We start from the raw sequence: 21,757 nt of genomic DNA, 5'->3' as shown, positions 1-21,757 counted from the left end.
AGATGCATTTCAAAATGTAAGAATTGTGTAATACGCTTTTTGTCTTTGTATTATTTAAAAATCAAAATCAAATCAATGTAAGTACTAATATATGAAATGCTGGCAGATCTGGTTAGCCTAGACTGTGCTGAAAAAAACAGCATGTGTAAATTACATTTACAATGACCAGGATAAATGCTTATAAATAAAGGTAGTGAGAATGGCCAAACATAGAGTAGGGCTCATAGGGCTAAATTAAAAATGGCATTTATTTCTGTAAGGCACACACCACATATTTTTCACATTTGCTCAGCCCCAGAGAATCCTTCCACCATGGCAATGATATTGCAAGATTCAGGACAGTCTGCCCTACACACACATGAAAGTCGAACTGCCAGCTTGCAGTGGTGATAGGGTTGGGCACCGAAACACGATTATAATATGGCACCGGTGCCGACACAAACGGTAGTAACTGAATAACAATGTGGATTTCGGTGCCTCATTTCGGTGCTTAAATAGCGTTTTTTTATTTGTTTTTATACGAGGCATCACTGCATGTCATGCGCCATCTCTAACGTCTTGCTCTGATAGCAACACATCCAGATACAGTTACCTAACATATGATAAACACTGGATGTATAAACCAGGGGGGTGCACCACATAGGCGAGTGGACAGTGTTTGACAGCTTGCGTGAGCCCAAGTAGCCTAGCTTACTTTAAAGCGATATCGCGAGCTTGTGTCAAAATCTAGCAGTGGGCCTAACTACACACAAGCAAAAGGCTATGAAACAACATCAACAATAGGCTAGCCTATACGTTACACAATATCCTTGCTAATGTGCTAACTGATATTTGAAATGTTATCAGCAAAGTTGTAAGGGGAAAACTTTATTTCATGGTGTGAATGGCATGATATTAATCTTTCATGTGCACGAGGCCCATAGCATCACAATGAATATGAAGATCATGGTTAAAGTTAGCTGGCAAAAACATAAATATGTAGGTTACATACCTGATGTCACTGAGCTGTCAAAGAGGCTACAAAACCATCTCCGTACGTTATCGCTAATTAAACTCAGCTGACTGGTGTTAGCGCATAACCATAGTTGCTGTTAAAATACCTACTAGGCTAGCGCTGGGAATGTAAACACTTCAACACCGACATGTAGCCTAACATGTTCAAAACTACTGCGTGTTATGGGTTAAGACATGCCATTTCTTGAAGCATTTGGGAGCACACTGAATTAACTGGAAAGTAGAGTCCCTGTTAGATTAGCTTGCTTGCAAATGCCGTTGTCCATGACCTGGCAGTTTAATGGCAAGCGGTTTTAACATACCTTATGGCAAACCGCCTACACTGGGTAAACTTGAAAACAGAGCTTACCATTGTGTGTGCATGCATGGCAAGCTGTTTTAACATTTAAATGTATTATTCGTAGGAGCAATGAGATATTGATAGTAAATTGAATATAACAGTTCAATTTCATGTTCAAATTTGTCTTATCAATAAATCAATTCATGCTTTAGACCATTTTAATGTAAAACATTGTAAAAACAAAGTACCGGTTCAGGCACCGTTTCGGCACCGGCACCGTTTTAAAAGTATCGATTTAGCACCGGTATCGGATAAAACCCAAACGATACCCAACCCTAAGTGGTGAGATTTTATAATACGCTTTTTGTATTTGTATTATTTAAAAATCAAAATTAAATCAATGCAAGTATTAATACATGAAATTGTGGCAGATTTGGGTAGCCTAGACTCTGCCGAAAAAAACCCCAATATATAGCATGTGTGTATGGCACTTACAATGACCAGGATAAATGCTTCTAACTAAAGGTAGTGAAAATCCCTTAAAACAGTCTAGGGTTGTCCAGAGTGTAGCAGTAGAGTGTAGAAGACTTAATGTAAGGGGGTAATGCACTTAGATTTTTTACTTTTTTTGAGAATCTGGCCTCTATTTATTGAAGAAATTTGGCAAAATATCTGTATGCAATTACACGTACACAATGTACTGTACATAGATTTGCTATGCTATGCAGTTCATGACCCCACTAAATACATTTTGTTCATGTTGCAGTTATCTGGACAGCTTACAGCGGATTAGCTCCTCTGACTACCTGCCAACAGAACAGGACATTCTACGTACTCGTGTGAAGACTACTGGTATTGTGGAGACACACTTCACATTCAAGAATCTCAATTTTCGGTGAGCAAAATCAGTTTGTTCAGAGAAGAGAAGTTGTATGCACACTGCCAAAATATTCACACTAAGATATGACATAATAATGAACTGTGTAACGAACTTCAGACATTTCACAAAAAAGTAGGCTGATTCATGAGAAATGGGACAATACATGTCCAGCAGTTATAATCAAAGATTTTAAAGCGGAGCAAGATAGCTGTTACACCATGGCCATGAAGTACACCCTGAACCAGAGTGGACACCATTCTGATAAACCAATTCAGACAGATTCTGTGAGCCTGCATTAGTATTAGCCTGCGATAGTCTTCCAAGAGGGGTTTAAAGATGTATCTGTTCAGCTTGCATTAATTTAGTAGTTCTTATGAGTTATCGTTTGTATATTTATGATATTTTTTTTTTTTTTCATTATTGATCGTTGTATTGTATTATTGTTATCATTACTATCCTTAATGTAGCCTTACTAATTTTATATAACTGTTTACTGTTCATTTTAACTACCGTATTTTCCGGACTATAAGTCGCTCCTGAGTATAAGTCGCATTAGTCAAAAAATGCGTCATGAACAGGAAAAAAACATATATAAGTCGCACCGGACTATAAGTCGCATTTATTTAGAAATGTATTTCACAAGGCGATAGGCCTATAGGCCCGACGGTAATTGTAAAGCAATTTACAAAAGATTCACTGAACAAAAATGCTGATATGATACATGAAAATTTTGCTAAAAATGTGGACAATGCAATGCAATCAAGCATTTTGGGCGATATGGAGTCACTAGCTGGCAGCAGATTAAATGCTCACGATAGACAAAAAGACGGTTTTAAAAGGACGTGACCGAAGCTGAAGCAAGCCAGGCAATAGGCATGTAGGCCCGATGGTAATTGTAAAGCAATTTACAAAAGATTCACTGAACAAAAATGCTTATATGGTACATGAAAATTTAGCTAAAAATGTGGAGAATGCAATGCAATCAAGCATTTTGGACGATGTGGAGAGACAAGCTGGCAGCAGATTAAATGCTCGAGAGAGAAAAATATGCAGTTTTAAAAGGACGTGCAGACCGAAGCTCAGGGATGGATTACTGCACGGGCCTACCGGGCCCAGGCCCAGGGGCCCAAGGGGTCAGGGGGCCCTGAAGCCCAAGCCTTTGCATGGAATCATTGCCTCAATATCAACAAATCAGGATGTAGGCTATGAATCTGATTGAATTTAGTATTGGCAATCCCCAAAATGCACCAGAATACAGGAAATCACATCAAACAAATTAAAACATTTCTGGGGGAGGGCCCCCAAACCCCCCCTCCCACATATACGACAATTAGTGGGGGGCCCTTAATACATCTGGGCCCAGGGGCTCAAAAGTTCATAATCCGCCCATGCCGAAGCTGCAGCAAGCAGGTGATATTTAGAAATTTATTTCACAAAATCCAAGACTAAGAACAGACAGACTATGTAACTGAACACATTGAGGCCAAAAATATTGAGAATTCTACAGGGAATCTTGAAGACGAAGGAGTGAATAGTGGCAAGAGGCAAGCCGAAGGCTGCTGACAAGTGCCCAACGCTTGTCAAGTAAAGCAATTTACAAAAGATTCACTAAACAAAAATGCTGATGTGGTACATGACATTTTTGCTAAAATGTGGAGAATGCAATGCAATCAAGCATTTTGGACGATATAGCGTATTGGCACAAGCTGGCAGCAGAACAAATGCTCGCAGAGAGAGCGAGAGAAAAAAATTTAAAACCAGGGCCTAAATTTCAGCGCGGGATTGCGCATAAATTATTACTAAGTATTGAGCATACTAATAAAAGTCCCGCATCATAATGCGAGAAATTCCCACACATTTTACAGCGCTGTCTGACGTTAATCTAATAATGGAGCGGCCTGAAAGCGGACCAACTCTGACTTCAATTGAACCTCATGCAGAGACACACACACGCGCGCGCAGGACCACTTTAGGGGTGCCTCTCTCTCTTTGCTCTCTCTCTCTCAGCAGGATTTGTCACCGCTAAAGTCAAATTATTATAGCCTATTACGTGCTTCTATCAACCGCTATCGACAGGATAGGAAAACAAACGTTTAGCGATCAGGAACCGCAAACACAGAAGCATGACAGCCTATAATATAACGCGAGAGAACATGGATGTGTTCTCCATTTGAGGAACGTTATAATCGATTGCGGACGTGAACAGACAGCTACAGACACGGAGCGCATAGTAGGCCTACTTTCACTTTCTGTTCGTATTCACGTGAAAGATAATTAGTAGCAAAACAGCGATCAAATATTAACTTGGCAGTGAGTTTTGTTTTCAAATGTTTTCATGCATGTCCAGATAACGGGTGAGGAATGTTTAGGGGACAGACTATCGTGAATCCTGAATTTATGGCTGGGCAAAGCACAGCACCTTTATTTGGACCATGGCTTGTAGCCTATTCGAGTCAGCTATAGGCCTTCATTTCTTGCGTTTTACTGTAAGACATAGGCCTATGCTTTTCGTTTGGAGCAGCATACCGGTAGGCTATCAATGGCGTTGGGTCACTATTAAGTTTCATGTATGAAAGAGTGTCGGGATGTCCATCCGCTTATTGCGAGATAAGGCATCCGCTTTCATTCATTCATTCATGGAACGTGTGCTGTGCTGCAAGGGAAACCTTATTCCGTATAGCCAAAGGTCTAAGATAGCCTAAATTTAGTTATTTTTAAAATTATGCATGATTTACTTTTTTATAAAATTGGTAGGCTGATGCCTGGCAGCAACAATTGTGTTTAAATGTAGGTTAACCTGGGGCTGCGTGCTACTGGTAGCTTGAGAGCAATGTGTTGGAGACTCATGGTGTAGGACAATTACTTCGTTGGCAACAATATTAAACCAACCAACAATATAAATTATTAAGAAGAGCTATTTTATGAGTTAAATTGAAACAAAATTATACTGGCTTTTATTTGTCCGAATCTAAGGCCCAGCTATAAATAGAATCCCGGCAGTAATTTGAGGATTTAAGTATGCACGTGTGTTTCACGACTTGTGCATTTGAGAGCGCTCTCTCAAGGCTGTAGACGATAATGTTTCATGTAGGGTTCATGTCAGTTAATATAAATTAACATTTAAAAACATGTTCAATTATATAATTTTTTTCATATATAAGTCGCACCTGACTATAAGTCGCAGGACCAGCCAAACTATGAAAAAAAGTGCGACTTATAGTCCGGAAAATACGGTATTGTATTGGTTAACGCTTTAGAATAACATGTGCTTATTAGGTATAAACAGTGCATAATAGTTAACAAATCATTACTATCAGTTAGTTAACTGTTGTTTTCCTTTAATAGCATTAACTAACTGTTAACATGCAGCTTGTAAGTGTTAATAAGCAGCTTGTTAATGCTTGTTAATGGTGTATAAGACAAAAAGGTGGATAACTAATACGCTTATAAGACATTTCTTACCTATTTGTAGTAAATTTTGCAGCCCCCCAATCTAAAGCGAGGACCATGTAGCCTATAGCTCCACAAGCCCGACCTTCTATCTCTACAGTATATGTCTACTGTATCTATCTAGCTTGGTTTAGCTGTGAGAAATGCACCTACAAAATTGCTGCAGCGAGCAGGAATTGAACCCAGGTCTCCTGCATCATAGAGTGACCTCTTACTTACTGAGCTACTTTCCTATTAATACCTAATAAGCACGTGTTATTCTAAAGCGTTACCTTGTATTGTTATATTTGTTAGTCGCTTTGGACAAAAACATCTGTTAAATAACAAACATAAACAATATTTTCAATTTCAATTTAATTTCACTTATAGAGCGCCAAAACATTACACATGTCTCATGGCACTTTACAGAATGTTAAACAATCAGAGAAAAGAAAAGAAGGCCCATGGGTAACTGGGCGAGGAAAAACTTCCTAGAATTGGAGATACATATAGGAAGAAACCTTGAGCAGATCCACGACTCAAGGGCCTAACCCATCTGCCTAGGGTCAGTTACAGAACAGTAAGGTCTGTATGATAAATGCAAAAGTTAGTCAGATGTAGAGAATAGAACATGGCGTTTAAAGCCAACTGAGGTGTATGTTACAAGAGGTGGGATGGTTACATATCCGGTATGATAATGCATGAATCCTATTTAGTGTCAGAAAGTTCAAATAGTCCAGTGTAGGAAATGGAATTGTCCCGGGGGAATAAGAGTTGTTATAAGGCAATTGGTGGGTCGCTAGGCTGTACGGGCCAGGAATCCGGGCAGAGTTGTCATAGGGCAAGTGGTGGGTTGCTAGGCTGTACGGGCCAGGAATCCAGGCAGGGGGGACAGTTATAGGCGATGACTGCAAGTAGCAATGTGGGGGCATAGCAGTACACTAGCAGGAATGGTATTGCCATGGCATGAGCAAGCACTCACAACAACTCAGCTCACTTCCTGTATTGCAGAGCCCCCTATAGAGGCCAAATGATGCAAATTTCCTAATGTGTCATCACAATCAGGTAACAATTCCCCTTACCAAGTTTGGACTTCATACATCAAAGCCTTTCTGAGATATGAGCTCACTTCCTGTATTGCATTCCTATTGTATTCCTATATTGCGCTGTATTGCAGCGCCCCCTATAGAGGCCAACTTAGGTAACAAGCCCCCTTACCAAGTTTGGACATCATACATCGAAGCCTTTCTGAGATATGAGCTCACTTCCTGTATTGCAGCACCCCCTATAGAGGTCAAATGATGCCAAGCTCCTGCAATGTCCACACAATTAGATACCAAGTCCCTGTACCAAGTTTGGACTTTGTAAATCAAAGCGTTACTGAGATATGAGCTCACTTCCTGTATTGCAGCGCCGCCTATAGAGGCCAAATGAATCCAATTTTCTAGTGTGTCATCACAATCAGGTAACAAGTCTCCTAACCAAGTTTGGACTTCATAGGTCAAAGTGTTGCTGAGATACGAGCTCACTTCCTGTATTGCAGCACCCCCTTTAGAGGCCAAATGATATAATAACAGTTGACAGTAATAACGTTATGTAATCAGAACAGATTAGGCAAATTTACTGTTACGTTATAAACTTTATCTTTCATACTAGTTCAAACTTTTCCTTTTAATACCCCGGAAAAATACATAAAAGCCTCCACATGTTTCGATCTAGTGATTTTCGCCTCTTGAAATTGATTTGTTGAATTGAACTGAAAATCCGGTTGTCAGGACAACGTGACGTTTTCACTTTAGTACTCTATTAATTTTGTGAAGGAAAGGAAGGAGGAAGGAATGTAAGGAGGATGGAGGAATCAGGGAGAGACCAATATAAAAAATGAGATGTCCTGCTCACTTACGCATCACATTTAAGAGATGTCAATTACTGATGATGCGGAAAAGCATTGTTACACAAATTGCAGGGAATATTAACATAATAAAGCCTAAAAAACATGGAGTATTCCCACTTATTGACCATGATAATGAGGTAATGTTTGACAGTTCTCGAGACATGAATTAATACTTATTTAAATATGATGCTCAAACAACACAAGCTTTGTAAAATGTGAATAAAAAAAGAATGCTATGATTTACAAATCATGTGAACCCTATATTTAATTGAGAATTGTTTGGACAACATATCAACTGTTGAAGGAGAGAAATTTGACTATTTCATGGAAAATATAAGCACATTTTGAATTTGATGCCAGCAACACGTCTCAAAAAAGTTGGGATGGGGGCAACAAAAGGCTAGAAAATGATAAAGACAACAAAAGGAGGAACATTTCATAGCTAATTACGTGAACTGGAACCATGAATGGGGATCAAAAAGAGCATCCCAGAAAGGCTGAGTCTCTCAGAAGTAAAGATTTGGAGGTATTCATCACTCTTTGTAAACCTGTGTGGGCAAATGATGAAACAATATATGGGTAATATTTATTTTCATGGAACTAAGGATTTGATGATTGTATCATGTACTACTGATAATTATTGTCTATGACCAGAGTTGAATGATCCATTCACAGATGCTAGTGTAAACTCTACCATGCAAAGAATACATTTTATTTATACATGAGCCTGATTATCTGAGCCTGCCTCGAGTGTAGCGCTGTAGCTGCCTGGCTGCTTTAGCTGTTGAAACTAGCAACTCAAGCTAGTGTGTATGGCACTTACAATGACCAGGATAAATGCTTCTAACTAAAGGTAGTAAAAAATGCCCTTAACTCATTGAATTGCCAAGCTGTTTTCGGGAGCTTTGTCCTAGAGTGCCAGCAAAGACCATTGTTGATGATTTTTGTACAGGCACAGCATATTCTGTGTTATAGCTATGAACACATACAATGGCTCAATTAAAAGGTGAAACTTTAAGCTCTCGGTTGGTGCAAACCGTGTATTTCTACACGCCTCTGTTCCTGAGAAATCCCAAGCTAAACAGTGGCTAGTTTTCATCAAAATCGCGGATTTTAACGTCTGAAATATGAAGTGTTGCCTGTTACTTACTTGTGTAAACTTTCCGGGAAGTGATCAGCGAGACCTGGCGAGACTGCCACCTAGTGATAGACCCACGAAAATGGCCTGGTTTTGACCTGACGTGCATGCGTCACTGATTCGACCCAAAGCGGCAACCGAGTTATGATAAAATGTCCAGATAAAATGTCCAGATTGTGCGTTTTCATGAGTTTTCGATCGTCATATATTTCATTTCCATTCATCACAGAGTTCCCAAAATCACATATAAGGTCGGTGTGTTAGTGTCTAGTTTCGTAATTTAAAAAAAAAGCTAAAAACGTAATATTACGTTTTTGGCACTCAGCGCATGGGAAGGAAAAACGTGATATTAAGTTTTTGGCACTCAATGAGTTAAAACAGTCTAGGGTTCTAAGGGTTAATTTATTCTTTAAAGTTGAACTGGTTCTTGAGCAAAATAATTTCATTAGGCCTACTTATAATTCATTTTATGAGTACATGACAATAAACTACTTGAACTTGAACACACAGACAAACACACATTTCTGTCATTAAGTGTGCTTGCAAAGCAGCACACTTATTGTTCTTCTTAAGTTTTCTTATTATTCCTGTAAGCCCGATTTTTGGCCAGCTCCTGCTCCTAGACCTTTTGAGATATCGCCACCGGTCCAACTCTGGAACGTCCGGCCGGAACCGGTGTAGTGCGGAAATTGAAAATGATGTCACTGACCCTTGTCATTCTTCCGCCATACTGGATTGAATAGAAAGCGAAACTAAAGTTTCACAGGTCACAAATTTGGTCCGAACTTCACGAAACTTGACGTACATGATCCTTGGACCAAGCCTCACAAAAGTTACAGAAAGGATTTTTGATTTTTGAAAGCGTTTGCCCGTCACAGCCAAACGAAATCGGCGGCGAAGCTCCGAAACAGGAAGTCGTCCATATCTCAGGAACACTGTCACATATCGATACCAAATTTTGTATATGAACTGGGGACTCCAATGTGAGGGTGCATAAGCTAAAAAAAAAAAGAAATATTCCAAAAGTTTCCATCATTTTGCAAACCACCCACAGGTACTTGGTAACTCTCACCATTCACCTTTGCACCATTCACCTTCTATCACAATGCCTTCCAAGTATGCTCAATGTCTCTGGGCAGCCACAATGTCTCCGGGCAACTTTGCCCAATCATGAAATCCTTGCTCTGCCATGGGATAGTATGGACTTACGAACTGGAATAGCAAGGAGAACAGTAGCTATATATAGCTTACATAATAGAGTTGTTTTCACATTGACGGTATTCAAATTAAATTTTCATTATTGTTAAATATCATGATGGGAGAGTATTATTAAAAATGTTACAAGTATGCAAATTCATATGTTTACGGGAAATTAGGTTTTACTAGGTTGTTTTGTTGTAAAGACATGCAAGGCATTCTGGGCCATGTAATAGACAAACAGTGGTCGGCAGCGTTAACTTGATTTCCATACGTATTAATATGAATAGGTGTTTCTGTAAACCTAGGGACAATAAACAGCCATCTCTGTTACAAAAACGACCAGGTAATCGCTCACTGAAGAGGAAACTATGATAAAAACATTGTTTTCCTCAAAGCATGGATTTGACGACAGTACAAGCCGGACATGTCACGTTAATGTTAAATACAACTGAACGCTAGGTGGCAACGTTGTATTACATTTCACATACATACGGTGACATCATTAGAATTATGTGAGCTTCACAAGTAAGGAAGGTGCAAATATAGACCTCTCTAGAATAAGTCCCTCCTCCTAACTTCCGTATCCATCCAACTTCCGGGCGTGGATTGTCTATGGGAAATAACATGGCGTTTTGAAAGATCGTACCTGTCAAACTCTGTAGGTGACAAAGTAGAAAAAGCTGCTGGGCAGATTGGCCTACACACTTCTGCCATCTAGTTTCCACTGGCCCAGCAGCTTTTTCAACTTCGCTACGCTACAGATGTTTTACTGGTATGATATTTCGAAACGCCATGTTATTTCCCATAGACAATCCACGCCCGGAAGTTGGATGGATACGGAAGTTACGGAGGCGGGACTTATTCTGGAGAGGTCAATTATGTAATTTATAATGGGAGAAATTATTGGAAATTTTATTTCTTGTTTATTCTAATTGCAAACCACACACATCCATTCGTAATCATAGGTAGCTCTACACGTTTAATACTGAAAGACTCATTTCGTTTATTTGATGTTGCCTAGCAACACAGCCTTCAGAGCAAAGATTGTAGAACAGAGCTTCAGAGAGACTCGTTTTGAGTTTGTGGCCAAGTAGCCTAGTTCTACCTAAAATATCGGTTTCCATGTGTATGTGCTGGATGGCGTGCGTCCTTTATGAAAGTAAGTGTTTTATAGAGTTACAGACATAATGAGTCATGTTGTAGTGGTCAACATAAATGTGCCCCTTCTGTTATTAGAATGCTAAGCGGAGAAGCATGCTAAGCAGAGATTTAGTATCATTAATTTATTGTGTGGCTAGCTATAGGGAGGAGATGTATGTTGCTAATTGGGATTTATGTTGTTTAGCGTAATGCCATGGTCATTTGATATGAGATGCTTGCACTCGTAACTTCGTCACTTGTAACTTTAGGACTGCTATTTTTTTTACTAACAGTAATTCACGAAGCACTTTAGCCCTAAAAGTAGCACTTAAGTCTGTGACAGCTTAAAAGAAGTGGCGAGGACTTCTAACGCGATGTTTTGAAATGCATCTACTATTGTCTACAGGAGCTTCCAATCGCGAGGGAACTTGCATTGTAGGCATAACTAAAGGATGCAATAACACCACCAACAACCAGAACTAGCCTACTCATTGTCAACATGTACATTAAATGTAACGTTTCATGTGAATCAAATTAAAATGTTTTCTTTGCAAACGTAGGCATAGGCATATGGTGACAGATTAATTTAATAATGCTGCTGTGTGAATCACGGTAAGCGCGAATGAAGTGGCCACTTCTTAATGGGACCCACTGTATGGAAGTGGGCTAAGTAAAATAGAAATGTTTCAAATAAGGTTAATCAGAATTCTACGATAGGCCCGCTTGACAACGGCAGAGATAGAACTGGCCTTTGGCCATAGCAACCATCCATTTAGAACGATTGGCCTTCATAGCAACCAAAGATCTGAGCTGTGTTGCAATGTGAGGCACAGTATAGAAAGGTGATGAAATATACAGGTCAAAAAATATAGTGCAATGTAGACAGTAGTATACAGTTGATTTACAGACGGTGGTTTAGAGTAATATGAAGTATTCCTTTATTCTGAGATACATCTGAGATAGGCTACATCAATAGGCTCTCAAAACAACCCCAGGCTCACAAAACAATCCCAAACAGACATAAGGTCTTTATAGAGCAAATCCATATAGATTATTTGTCAAATAAACCAGTAAAACATAATTTGTGGGATGGAATATATAACATTCCCAGTCATAGCTCATAATTTTTCACTGATTTATTTAAAAAAATATCCTGACAAACAAGCAGCTTTTTAATGCCTTGGTCATATTTCATAATTTCAATTCCTCTGTAGGTTACCCGATAGCCCAGTTTGAGAGGCGCAAGACGCGTGACATTATTTATTTTTGCAGCCAATCACTGCTGTCATTTTATTTTATTGATTTGATCTCAGTCATAGAAGCTAAATTCAAAGGCAGGCCCAAAGGTAAAATCCAACGAACCGCATTCAACCCACAAGCCAATAGTTGAATAGCCCTCTCCTAGAAATTTTGAGGTATTGCCACTGCTCCAATACTGAAAGGCACTGTTAGAATGCTTGGATCAAGCCAGGTTCAGCATATCATATGTCACTGTCTGCTCACGTTGGTGACCGGACCAGGGCAAGCACACTTTCGCAGTTTCCGCGGGAAATGCAGTCTAGTTAATAGATAGATTCTTTGCTTTTGTTTATGTAAAGCACATAAATTACCCCTGTGCATGAAATGCGCTACATAAATAAACTTGCCTTGTATCTATAAAGTGCTGTCTAATGCAGGTTTTGAAATCCTTCTACATGAATTTACGATTTTGGTGCCTTGTTTACCAGGTTGTTTGATGTGGGAGGACAGCGTTCAGAACGTAAGAAGTGGATCCACTGCTTTGAGGATGTAACTGCTATTATCTTCTGTGTAGCCCTTAGTGGGTATGACCAAGTGCTTCATGAAGATGAGACAACGGTAAGTGAAGATTCTACATAATCAGACACATAATATGGCATAACAGAAATGGGGTAATCCTAAAATAATAACATCAGTGTGCTAACCATCACTCATCTCTACATCTTCCATCTCTCTCTCTCTCCCATATTCTTTCATCTTTCTGTAATAGAACCGAATGCACGAGTCACTCACGTTGTTTGACTCCATCTGTAACAACAAGTTTTTTGTTGATACCTCTATAATCCTCTTCCTTAACAAGAAGGATCTATTTGCTGAGAAGATCCAGAAATCACCGCTCACCATCTGCTTTCCTGAGTACACAGGTAACACTCATATACTCTCAAGCACTAAATGCACACAAATACAAGGTGGCTTCAGTTGCTGGTGCTGATGTTTAGCAGATACAGTGGCAAGACAAAGTATGTGAACCCCATGCTAAAGTTGATTTTTCATGCATCCAGGATACTATGCATCCTGATAAAGTTCCCTTGGCCTTTGGAATTAAAATAGCCCCACATAATCACATACCCTTCACTTTTCATAGAGATTGGCATGGTTTTATTTCAGTTAGCCTATTAGCTGGTTTGATTTGCATTGAGCTCAAATTTTTATTCCTCTTTTTAATCCTTACTTTAGCATGGGGTTCACATACTTGTTCTTGCCACTCTATACATAAATACAATGTGTACATGCAAGGGTATACATTTGGGAACTACCATTTTTCAGAATGGCACCTTTTTAAAGGTCCCATATAATACTAAGGGTTGCAGAAAACATGACCCTGTAGCTGTTTCCGCAAAATTCCTCTCAGATTACACATTATCAGCAGCTCCATTCTCGCTAGTTTCAGTCCCTTTCAGAATAGGCCGTTTCTGGAGCCTGTTGTCTTAAATGCAAATAAGCTGTTGTTTGCCAAGCCCCACTCTGGAACTGATTCCATGTTTACGTCAACGGGCAGCATGGTTGAAAGCCAGGGAATATTAATCGGTGACAAGGCGATGGAGGATTCTCCACCAGAAAGCCTCCGACTGCCAGTGATAAAATGCAATCTGTTATGCAGTAATAATAAAGAATGTGTGACAAAAGTCATTGCCGGTTCTGTTTGAATTTCCGTAGTAAAGTAGCCTAATAGTCTGCTAAATACAATAACCATAGCAGAATCAATTCAGACACCTGCATGTATTCAGTGTTTCCCACAGAATTGGATTCAATTTGTGGTGGTAGCTGACTGTGGTGGTAGGCGGGGGGGTCTATGGGGTCTTGGTAGTGTGTAGGTTTAATTGAGAGCCTGTCACTTTCAGATGTTTGTGAGGGAGGAACACAGTTAAAAGGTTATTGATATATGTGGGTGCAATTCATAATGTTTTCTATGTAGTTAGTTAAAATAAAGGTTTTACTTCTTCTCCTTGGGACAAGCACTTTTGAGTCTTGGAAAACACTTTTATTATTTACATCGGGATTTTGCACAACATTTAGTGTAAGAGTCAATAAAATGAATAGAGCCCTGCACGAGTAACCTAGTCGAGATTGACAAGCAGTTAGCATGCTAAGCTCGACATCCAAACACTATTCTAACGTTGGCTTAGATATACGGCTTGGTTACATAACTTAACGTAGTTTAGTCTCCCCAATTTACTATGTTGTGATAAGACCTTAGTAGAGTTAACTTGAATGAGCTCAATGAAAGGATTCATCTAATTAAAGGTGACATAGAATGATTGAACGGGGTATTTATTAGGGCTGGGGGTAAACGATTATTTATTAAATAATTGGGCGATTATTAATTAGTCGACTAATCTAACGACTAATTAGACGATTAATCTAACGATTATTTTATCCGCGACTCAATCGGCACAACTGCGCTCCTCCAAGCAATAATAGATACACCGTGCTTTCGCCTATTTCCCAGTTTCAGAACAATTCCCTTTCTATTTATGAGCACACATTTGTGTAACCGGTAGTGTTACATAATTCCCCCCCCCCCAGCCGGAGGCATATTGGGCCTAGGACCAAGATAGGGTTTGAGGTTAGTAACATTCACCTTACCAGTCCCGGCCCTGTCACTACAAGCTTCTTATTCTTATTGTACAGTGGAGTTTAGTTATATGTTTATACTTATACTTATGTTTACCATTTCTGCTGTAAGTGCATGTTGTGTGTGATGTCTGTATGCTACTAAGACCCTTGAATTTCCCCTTGGAGATCAATAAAGTATCTATCTATCTATCTATCTATCACAGTGTCTACATTATTAGATTGGTCTTCCCATCTAACCTTGTAGTTAATAGGGCCTAATTTTCTCAGTACTACAGCTGGACCTGACCAACGGGGCGCTAGCTTGGCTGAGAATTTGTCTATGGCACTAGACTGCGGGTGTGCCCTTACCAGACCAAGTCTCCCACTAGGAACTGCGCAGACCTCCTGTGGGCATTGTAATACTTGTCTTTGCCTAGCCACTCCCATTCTGTGTCTAACTTCTTGGCTCAGTTGAGCTTGTCTCTCCAGTGTTGTATACTGAGGCTGCTGAGGTGATGGTGCGATATGGATCAAGCGCTCAAGAGGTCCTTTAAGGTTTCTTCCCAAGGCTAGTTCCGCTGGTGTCCTTCCTGTTGACTCCTGCTTGGCAGTGTTGATGGCATAACGGAATTCAGACAGCCATTTTCCCCAGGTATTGTGGTGGTCAGCTACATAAGATGTGATCATTGTCTTCAAGACTCTGTTCACTCTTTCCGTCAAATTAGTCTGGGGATGGTAACCCGTGGTCAGTTTTTGAGTGACACCCCAGGTCTTACAAAGACCTTGCAAGAGCTGGCTGATAAATTGGGGCCCACGATCAGACAACAAATATCTGGGAACACCCCATCTTGTAAAGATCTCGTCTTTGAGTATCTTGCAGAGCCTGGGAGTTTTGCTGTCCCGCAAGGGAAACAGCTCCACCCACTTGGTGTAGTAATCAACAACCACAAAGAGGAATAGATGACCAGCCTTACTGCGATGGAATGGGCCCATTAGATCCACCCCTAGCATTTCCCCTGCACTCTCTACCATAGTCTGCTGGATCAAACCAGCAGGCTTTTTATTGTCTGGTTTATACTTCTGGCATATTGCACACGCCTTGACATATTGCCACACATCATGCCAGATAGTAGGCCACCAGGCAACTTCAAGCAACCTCAATAGTGTCTTCAGTCTACCCAAATAAGCCCCCAATGGATTATCATGGCTGTACTGCATAAATGACACCACCAAACTCTTGGGCACCACCAGCTGGTATTTCATGCCATCATTTTTGGTTGGAACATGTCTGTAAAGGACATCTTGCAGCACTTCAAAGCCAATCCGGTCAGAGTGGTCATCATGTGGATCCATCTCAGCCATCAACTTTTGGACTTCCTCATCGCTCCTCTGGGCGCGCGCGATTTCTTCCAGAGATGATGGTAAGTCGGGATCTGGAATGGCATGCCAAAGCTAAGACGGCGGTTTCAGATGTTACAGACCGGGACAAAGCAGCTGGAACACAGTTAAGACAGCCAGCCTTTCCTGTATTGAACTTTAAAAGTAAATTGCTGTAGACGTAAAGTCCACCGTGTCAGTCTGGAGGAAGTCTTCGGGCTGTTAAAACCCCATGTAAGAGCAGCATGGTCAGTAAACAGATCGAACTGAACTCCCTCTAGGAAGTGCCGCCACTTTTCAATGGCCCATACGACCGCCAGACACTCCTTCTCAGATACAGAGTAGTTTAGCTCTGAACCTCTCAATACTCTTGAAGCATACCCAATTACCTTCTCTCCTTCTTCTGTTTGCTGTGCCAGGACAGCTTCCAACCTAACAGCACTAGCATCAGTCTGGACCTGAAATGGCAAAGACAGATCGGGCTGTGCCAGCACTGGTGCCGTTTGTAGGGCTGTCTTGAGCTGATCGACACTGTCCTGACACTCCTTTGTCCAGCACCAGTCAACCCCTTTCTTCTTCAAACGGTTGAGCGGGGTCGCCAAGTCAGCCAATCGGGGAATGGGAATGAACTTACGATACCACCCCACCATGCCCATAAAGCGCTGCAACAACTTCACGTCGTGGTGTGGGGTAGTCCGAGATGGCACTGGTTTTATCGGGATCAACTGCCACGCCTTTACCCGTCACAATGTACCCAAGAAACTTCAACTGTTGTTTGAAAAAGTGACATTTCTTTAGGTTGAGTGACAAATTGGCTGCGTGTAACTTGGAAAAGACTAAGGCAATATCTTTAAAGTGTTGGGCGGTATCAGACGAATAGATAATTATATCGTCTATGTACACAAAGCATACGTTTCCAACAAGCTCCCCCAACACCTTTTCCATCAACCGCTGGAAGGTGGCGCTAGCATTTTTAAGCCCAAATGGCATTACATTGAAGTTAAATAAGCCAAAACGTGTGGCCACTGCGGTCTTAGCTTTAGTTTTTTCATCCATTGCCACCTGCCAATAACCGGACCTTAGGTCAAGGCTGCTGAAGATTGAGGCACCATGTAGTGACCCCAAGATATTATGTATAATCGGCATGGGATAAGCATCCAGCAAAGTTTTACCATTGACCGGCCTGTAGTCAACACAACACCGATAGCTGCCATCAGGTTTCTTAACCAACACCACAGGAGAAGCCCATGGAGATGAAGAGGGTTCGATGATTCCCTCAGCCAGCATAGAGTCAAACTGCTCTTTAATTATCTGCTTTTTAAAAGGAGAGGTGTGATAAGCCTTGCACCTAATTGGCACCTCATCGATGGTCTCAATTGAATGAGTGAAGACAGTGGTCCTCCCTAGTTTATCTGAGCACACCGTCGGCCATTCTTTGAAGAGGGGATGTACCACACTGGGATGGTCTTTCCACACATCAGGGAACTCTAAACCAGGTTCCAGGAGAGGGCAAGGACCTTCTACTGCCATGTACAAAGTCACAGGACTTCCGCACCACTCTCGCCCCTCTGGAATTTGCTTTAGGAAGGGAAAGTAGGTGACACCATGTTTTTGTTTGACCCCATACGTCATATCTTCCATCTTTATTTGGGTTGCTGTCTTGGCCAGAAAATCTAACCCAAGAATCACTGGAAAAGCTAAGTCACTTTTTTTCATCACATAAGTATCCATAGTCCAGAACGTGTCAAGGCCAGTCATACAAAAGCTTGGTTTTTCCCAAAGCATTGTGGATCTTTCCATCAGCTAATATGAAATTCTGCTGGCTACAGGGTTGTAGGTTCTCGATCTCTCTTGCCACTTCAGCCCATACAGCCTGTTGCATTAAAGTGTATGTACACCCTGTGTCCAACACAGCTTTTACTGGCACACCTCTAATCTTCCTCTACACCTCTATTTCCCAGTTTTCACTTCCAAAGAAATCGCAGGCCCCGCACAAACAAATAAAGGACACAGTCAGCTGGCTCACCGATACCGAAGTTATCGGTGAGCACTAGAGTTACATGCACTGTATGTACTGAGCAGTGGACAGTAGTATGGTTACTAGAGTTACATGCACTGTATGTACTGTACTTACTTCTCTGTTTTATGTTGTATGTCTGGGGATGCCTGGTCCTCTCTATGTTACCTTGTTTTATTTTTGTTTTATTCCTCCACATACCACCAACATAATTACATTCACTTTAAGACATATGCCTTCACCACATGCCTACACCTGCAAACACTGACACACACCACCAAATGCACACATCTTAAGGACCACAATGGAAATAAGCCCTGTGGCTTTATTGTGTTTATCCTTTTGACTGATAATTGTACAAAAGTCATTTTATTTATTTATTTATTCATATAAGAATCATCCTTTGTACAAAAAACATCATGTCAATAAAGATTTTCAATCAATCAATCAAGTTACTCCAGGACAGGAAAGTAATCCAAAAAAAGGTTGCGTGTATCACGATAGTCCATATAATCCAAAAGAAACGAACTTCTGTAGCTCCTGTTAGACCCAAGCAATAGTTTTCTCTAACAGCGATTTTCTAGAGCGGCCTGCAGGCCTGCGTTCACTCTCACGGATTACAATAGTAGCCTCTCCCAGGCCTCCTTCGTTCATTCATAAAAAGACGGCGTCATTTGCCCACGTGACCATTCACATTTTACAAACACGCACATTCGGCAAACCATTGACTAATGACATAAGCCACAAACCATAAATAAACCATTATAAATAAATAATGATACACTGTCAATGCCTGTTCTGGGGCTCGTTTCTAGAAAGCATCGTTTGCTAACTTGCGTCGCAACCTTGGTAGTTCGCTCCATCGTTCTTGTATTTGGTGTTTCTAGAAAAGGAAGTTCGAACTCTCAATCGCAAACAAGGACGCAAAGTTTGGTCGTTTGAACTACTGCCCCTGGGCAGTCGCACTTGAGCCGTTCCTTGGTAGTTCCAGTAGGTGTCTGGGGCGCCTAACCAAAAATCACAAAAATCCCCGCCCCGCCCTTGCACGCACGCATAACCCAAGATTGGCTGAGTTACAAGGTCAAGTTTCACATAAAAACATAACTGATTTTGTGGGGCTTATGTCACAAGGTCGCTTTGTTCGCCGCTCACGGGCCTCGAACCCGCCACCTTGACACACACACCGGCATGGGAGACAAACGCTCTAACCACTGAGCTAAAAGCCCAGGCTTCCAACTCAGCGGTTAGAAGCGTTCTTAAGGTTAGGGCTGTGAGGATTTACAGAGGCAACTAGCACGCTAGCTCAGTCTGCCTCCGTTACACTAAACCAGGGCTGAGTGTTGCCGCCCCCTCCCCCAGCCAGCCTGCCCCCCAGTAATCGCACCTGCCCGTCCCTCCCCGCCCTTGCAAGCATGCATTAAAATTAACTGGATGGAACTTGCTGTCATCAGTTTCACATCAAAAATAAAAGATCGATTGAGATATGATCACACTTGCTGTGATTTAAACATAGAGGTCAAAATATACAGGGTGCGTTGAACTCGGCTTGGTCCAACGATACCCCATTTTGACAATCGGGTCAAAAGTTACGTCCGTGAACACACGTCCAACTTTGGCCTGTTGGTGGCGCTAGAGCGCTCGAGGTGCCGGCATGAAACTTTGTGAAATTAATTTTTGGACTGTCCCCAATCAGTGTGCCAAATTGTACAACTTTTTAGCAGACGGTTCTATGGCCTACCATTGACTTCCATTGCAGAATAATACACAGCAACTACAGGCCAAAATGCATTTTTGCCAAATTACAGAGCCCCCTAGAGGTCAAAGGTCACCACATTTCTTGAGTGTCCTCCCGATGGGGTCTGAGGAACATGTACTAAGTTTGGTTTTGATACATGAAAGCGTTGCTGAGATATGAGCTCACTTCCTGTTTGGCGGCTTCGGCGCAAATTTCGATTGGCTGTTACAGGCGAACGCTTCTGTCAATGTAAGGTAGGCCTATCACTTAATAAAAGCCGAATTGTTGCATTATTGACAATCGCTGCAGTTGCAAACAGTCGGTGGACTGACATGGGCGTGACAGTGTTTCAACTTTGTAAATCCTCTTACTATAAGAGACAATACAAAGTATCCAACTTTGACAAACTATTCATTCAGACATTGCTTTAATGTTTTTTGAAACGCTGTTGCACATACCTCATGTAATAATTGTACTTCCATTCTGTATAAAAATCCAGCTGTAATGCTAGTGAATTGAAAAGCACAAACATTTTCCCTACCTTCCTGCCCATCTGAAATAACTCCTAGCTGTACTGCCTCCATCCTTTCTGCTTTTGTTATACAAAAATCATTTTATATCCATGATGGCTGGAAGTCTTGAGTAGCCTATTAATGAATTAGCTTAACATTGTGTGCTGATAACCAATAATAAGTGTGCGCTGTCATTCTCTCTCCTGCTCAACCAAAAGGTGTGCGTGCCTATAGGTCTGCATTAAGCTGATTTTAAGAACCTGTTTAGGCCAAGTTGGTGTGAATACACACAGGGGAAATTCTCTCTCGTTGTTGAGTAGCCTGATGGTAGGCTATGCACAGTGCGTACGGCTGTAGGCCAGCTGTAGTCAGGTTCATTGTATATTTTTGTGGGAATTTTTGGGGGATTTGCTAAACTATACATTTTTGGAAAGGTTATTGCATAAGGAATCAGAAAATCAATGTTTGCATTTGCCCAGATGTCTATGGGGCCATGTTGATTTTTTTGAGAACGGTTACACTTTACTTGACAGTATTGTCATAAGAGTGACATGACACTGTCATGAACCTGTCATAAACAAGTCAAAAATGTTTATGACATAACGCTTTTGTTATTAAGTGACATTCGGTTTTTTTCATAACAAGTTAGGGTTAGGATTAGGGTTAGAGGTTAGGGTTACGATTCATGTGTCATGACAGTGTCATGTGTTCATGACAGTGTCATGTCACTCTTATGTCGATACTGTCAAGTAAAGTGTTACCAAAAAAACTTTAATTTGTAATATCTCGGCTACTGAATAAGCTGGAATGTTGATTTTACCCCATTAATCCATAGATGCAATATCATTGTAATGAAAAGTTCTTAACATTTAATATTCCATGTTCCTCAAAAAACATGTTTTTTTATCATCCCATTGAAATACATCCATAAAATGGGTAGAAAAAAACTACACATGATAACACTAGCAATTCTAAGGGCTTAATAGAAGTCAGTGGTGCCAAATATACTAGAAGGTCCACAAAGGTAATTTGGTATTGGTATTGTAAAATGTCAACCAAATTTCTGGCATGTTTCCACACCACTGATGCCGAAATAAAATAAAAAAGATTTCCCACAGTGCTCTACAAAAAGAACAGAAGAGTCATTTGTCAAGACTGCATGTGCACGATAGCTGACTGCCAACCTTTAACACAAGGCTCTTTCAGAGATATGTATCATGCATAATATGACCCCCAAATATGCATGCATTGTCAAGGTGACAAGTTTTTCATAACAGTTGTCATAA

General features: G+C 40.8%; 1 protein-coding gene across 1 annotated transcript in view; it reads left to right on the top strand.

Annotated features, from left to right (window-relative positions):
• The window catches only part of gnao1b (guanine nucleotide binding protein (G protein), alpha activating activity polypeptide O, b), a 90,828-nt gene that overhangs the window by 64,289 nt on the left and 4,782 nt on the right, over positions 1–21,757 (top strand). Inside the window, exons 6-8 of the mRNA XM_076287936.1 lie at positions 2,061–2,189; positions 12,703–12,832; positions 12,984–13,137. Coding sequence (XP_076144051.1) covers positions 2,061–2,189; positions 12,703–12,832; positions 12,984–13,137 — 413 coding nt within the window. The remainder of the gene's footprint in view (positions 1–2,060; positions 2,190–12,702; positions 12,833–12,983; positions 13,138–21,757) is intronic.

The sequence above is a fragment of the Alosa pseudoharengus genome, unplaced genomic scaffold, assembly GCF_046254945.1.
Source record: "Alosa pseudoharengus isolate Yale_2024_CS ecotype anadromous, Long Island Sound unplaced genomic scaffold, YU_APseudo_1.1 YU_APseudo_1.1_scf_16, whole genome shotgun sequence".
Taxonomy (NCBI): domain Eukaryota; kingdom Metazoa; phylum Chordata; class Actinopteri; order Clupeiformes; family Clupeidae; genus Alosa; species Alosa pseudoharengus.
This window is presented reverse-complemented; position numbering and strand designations above follow the sequence as displayed.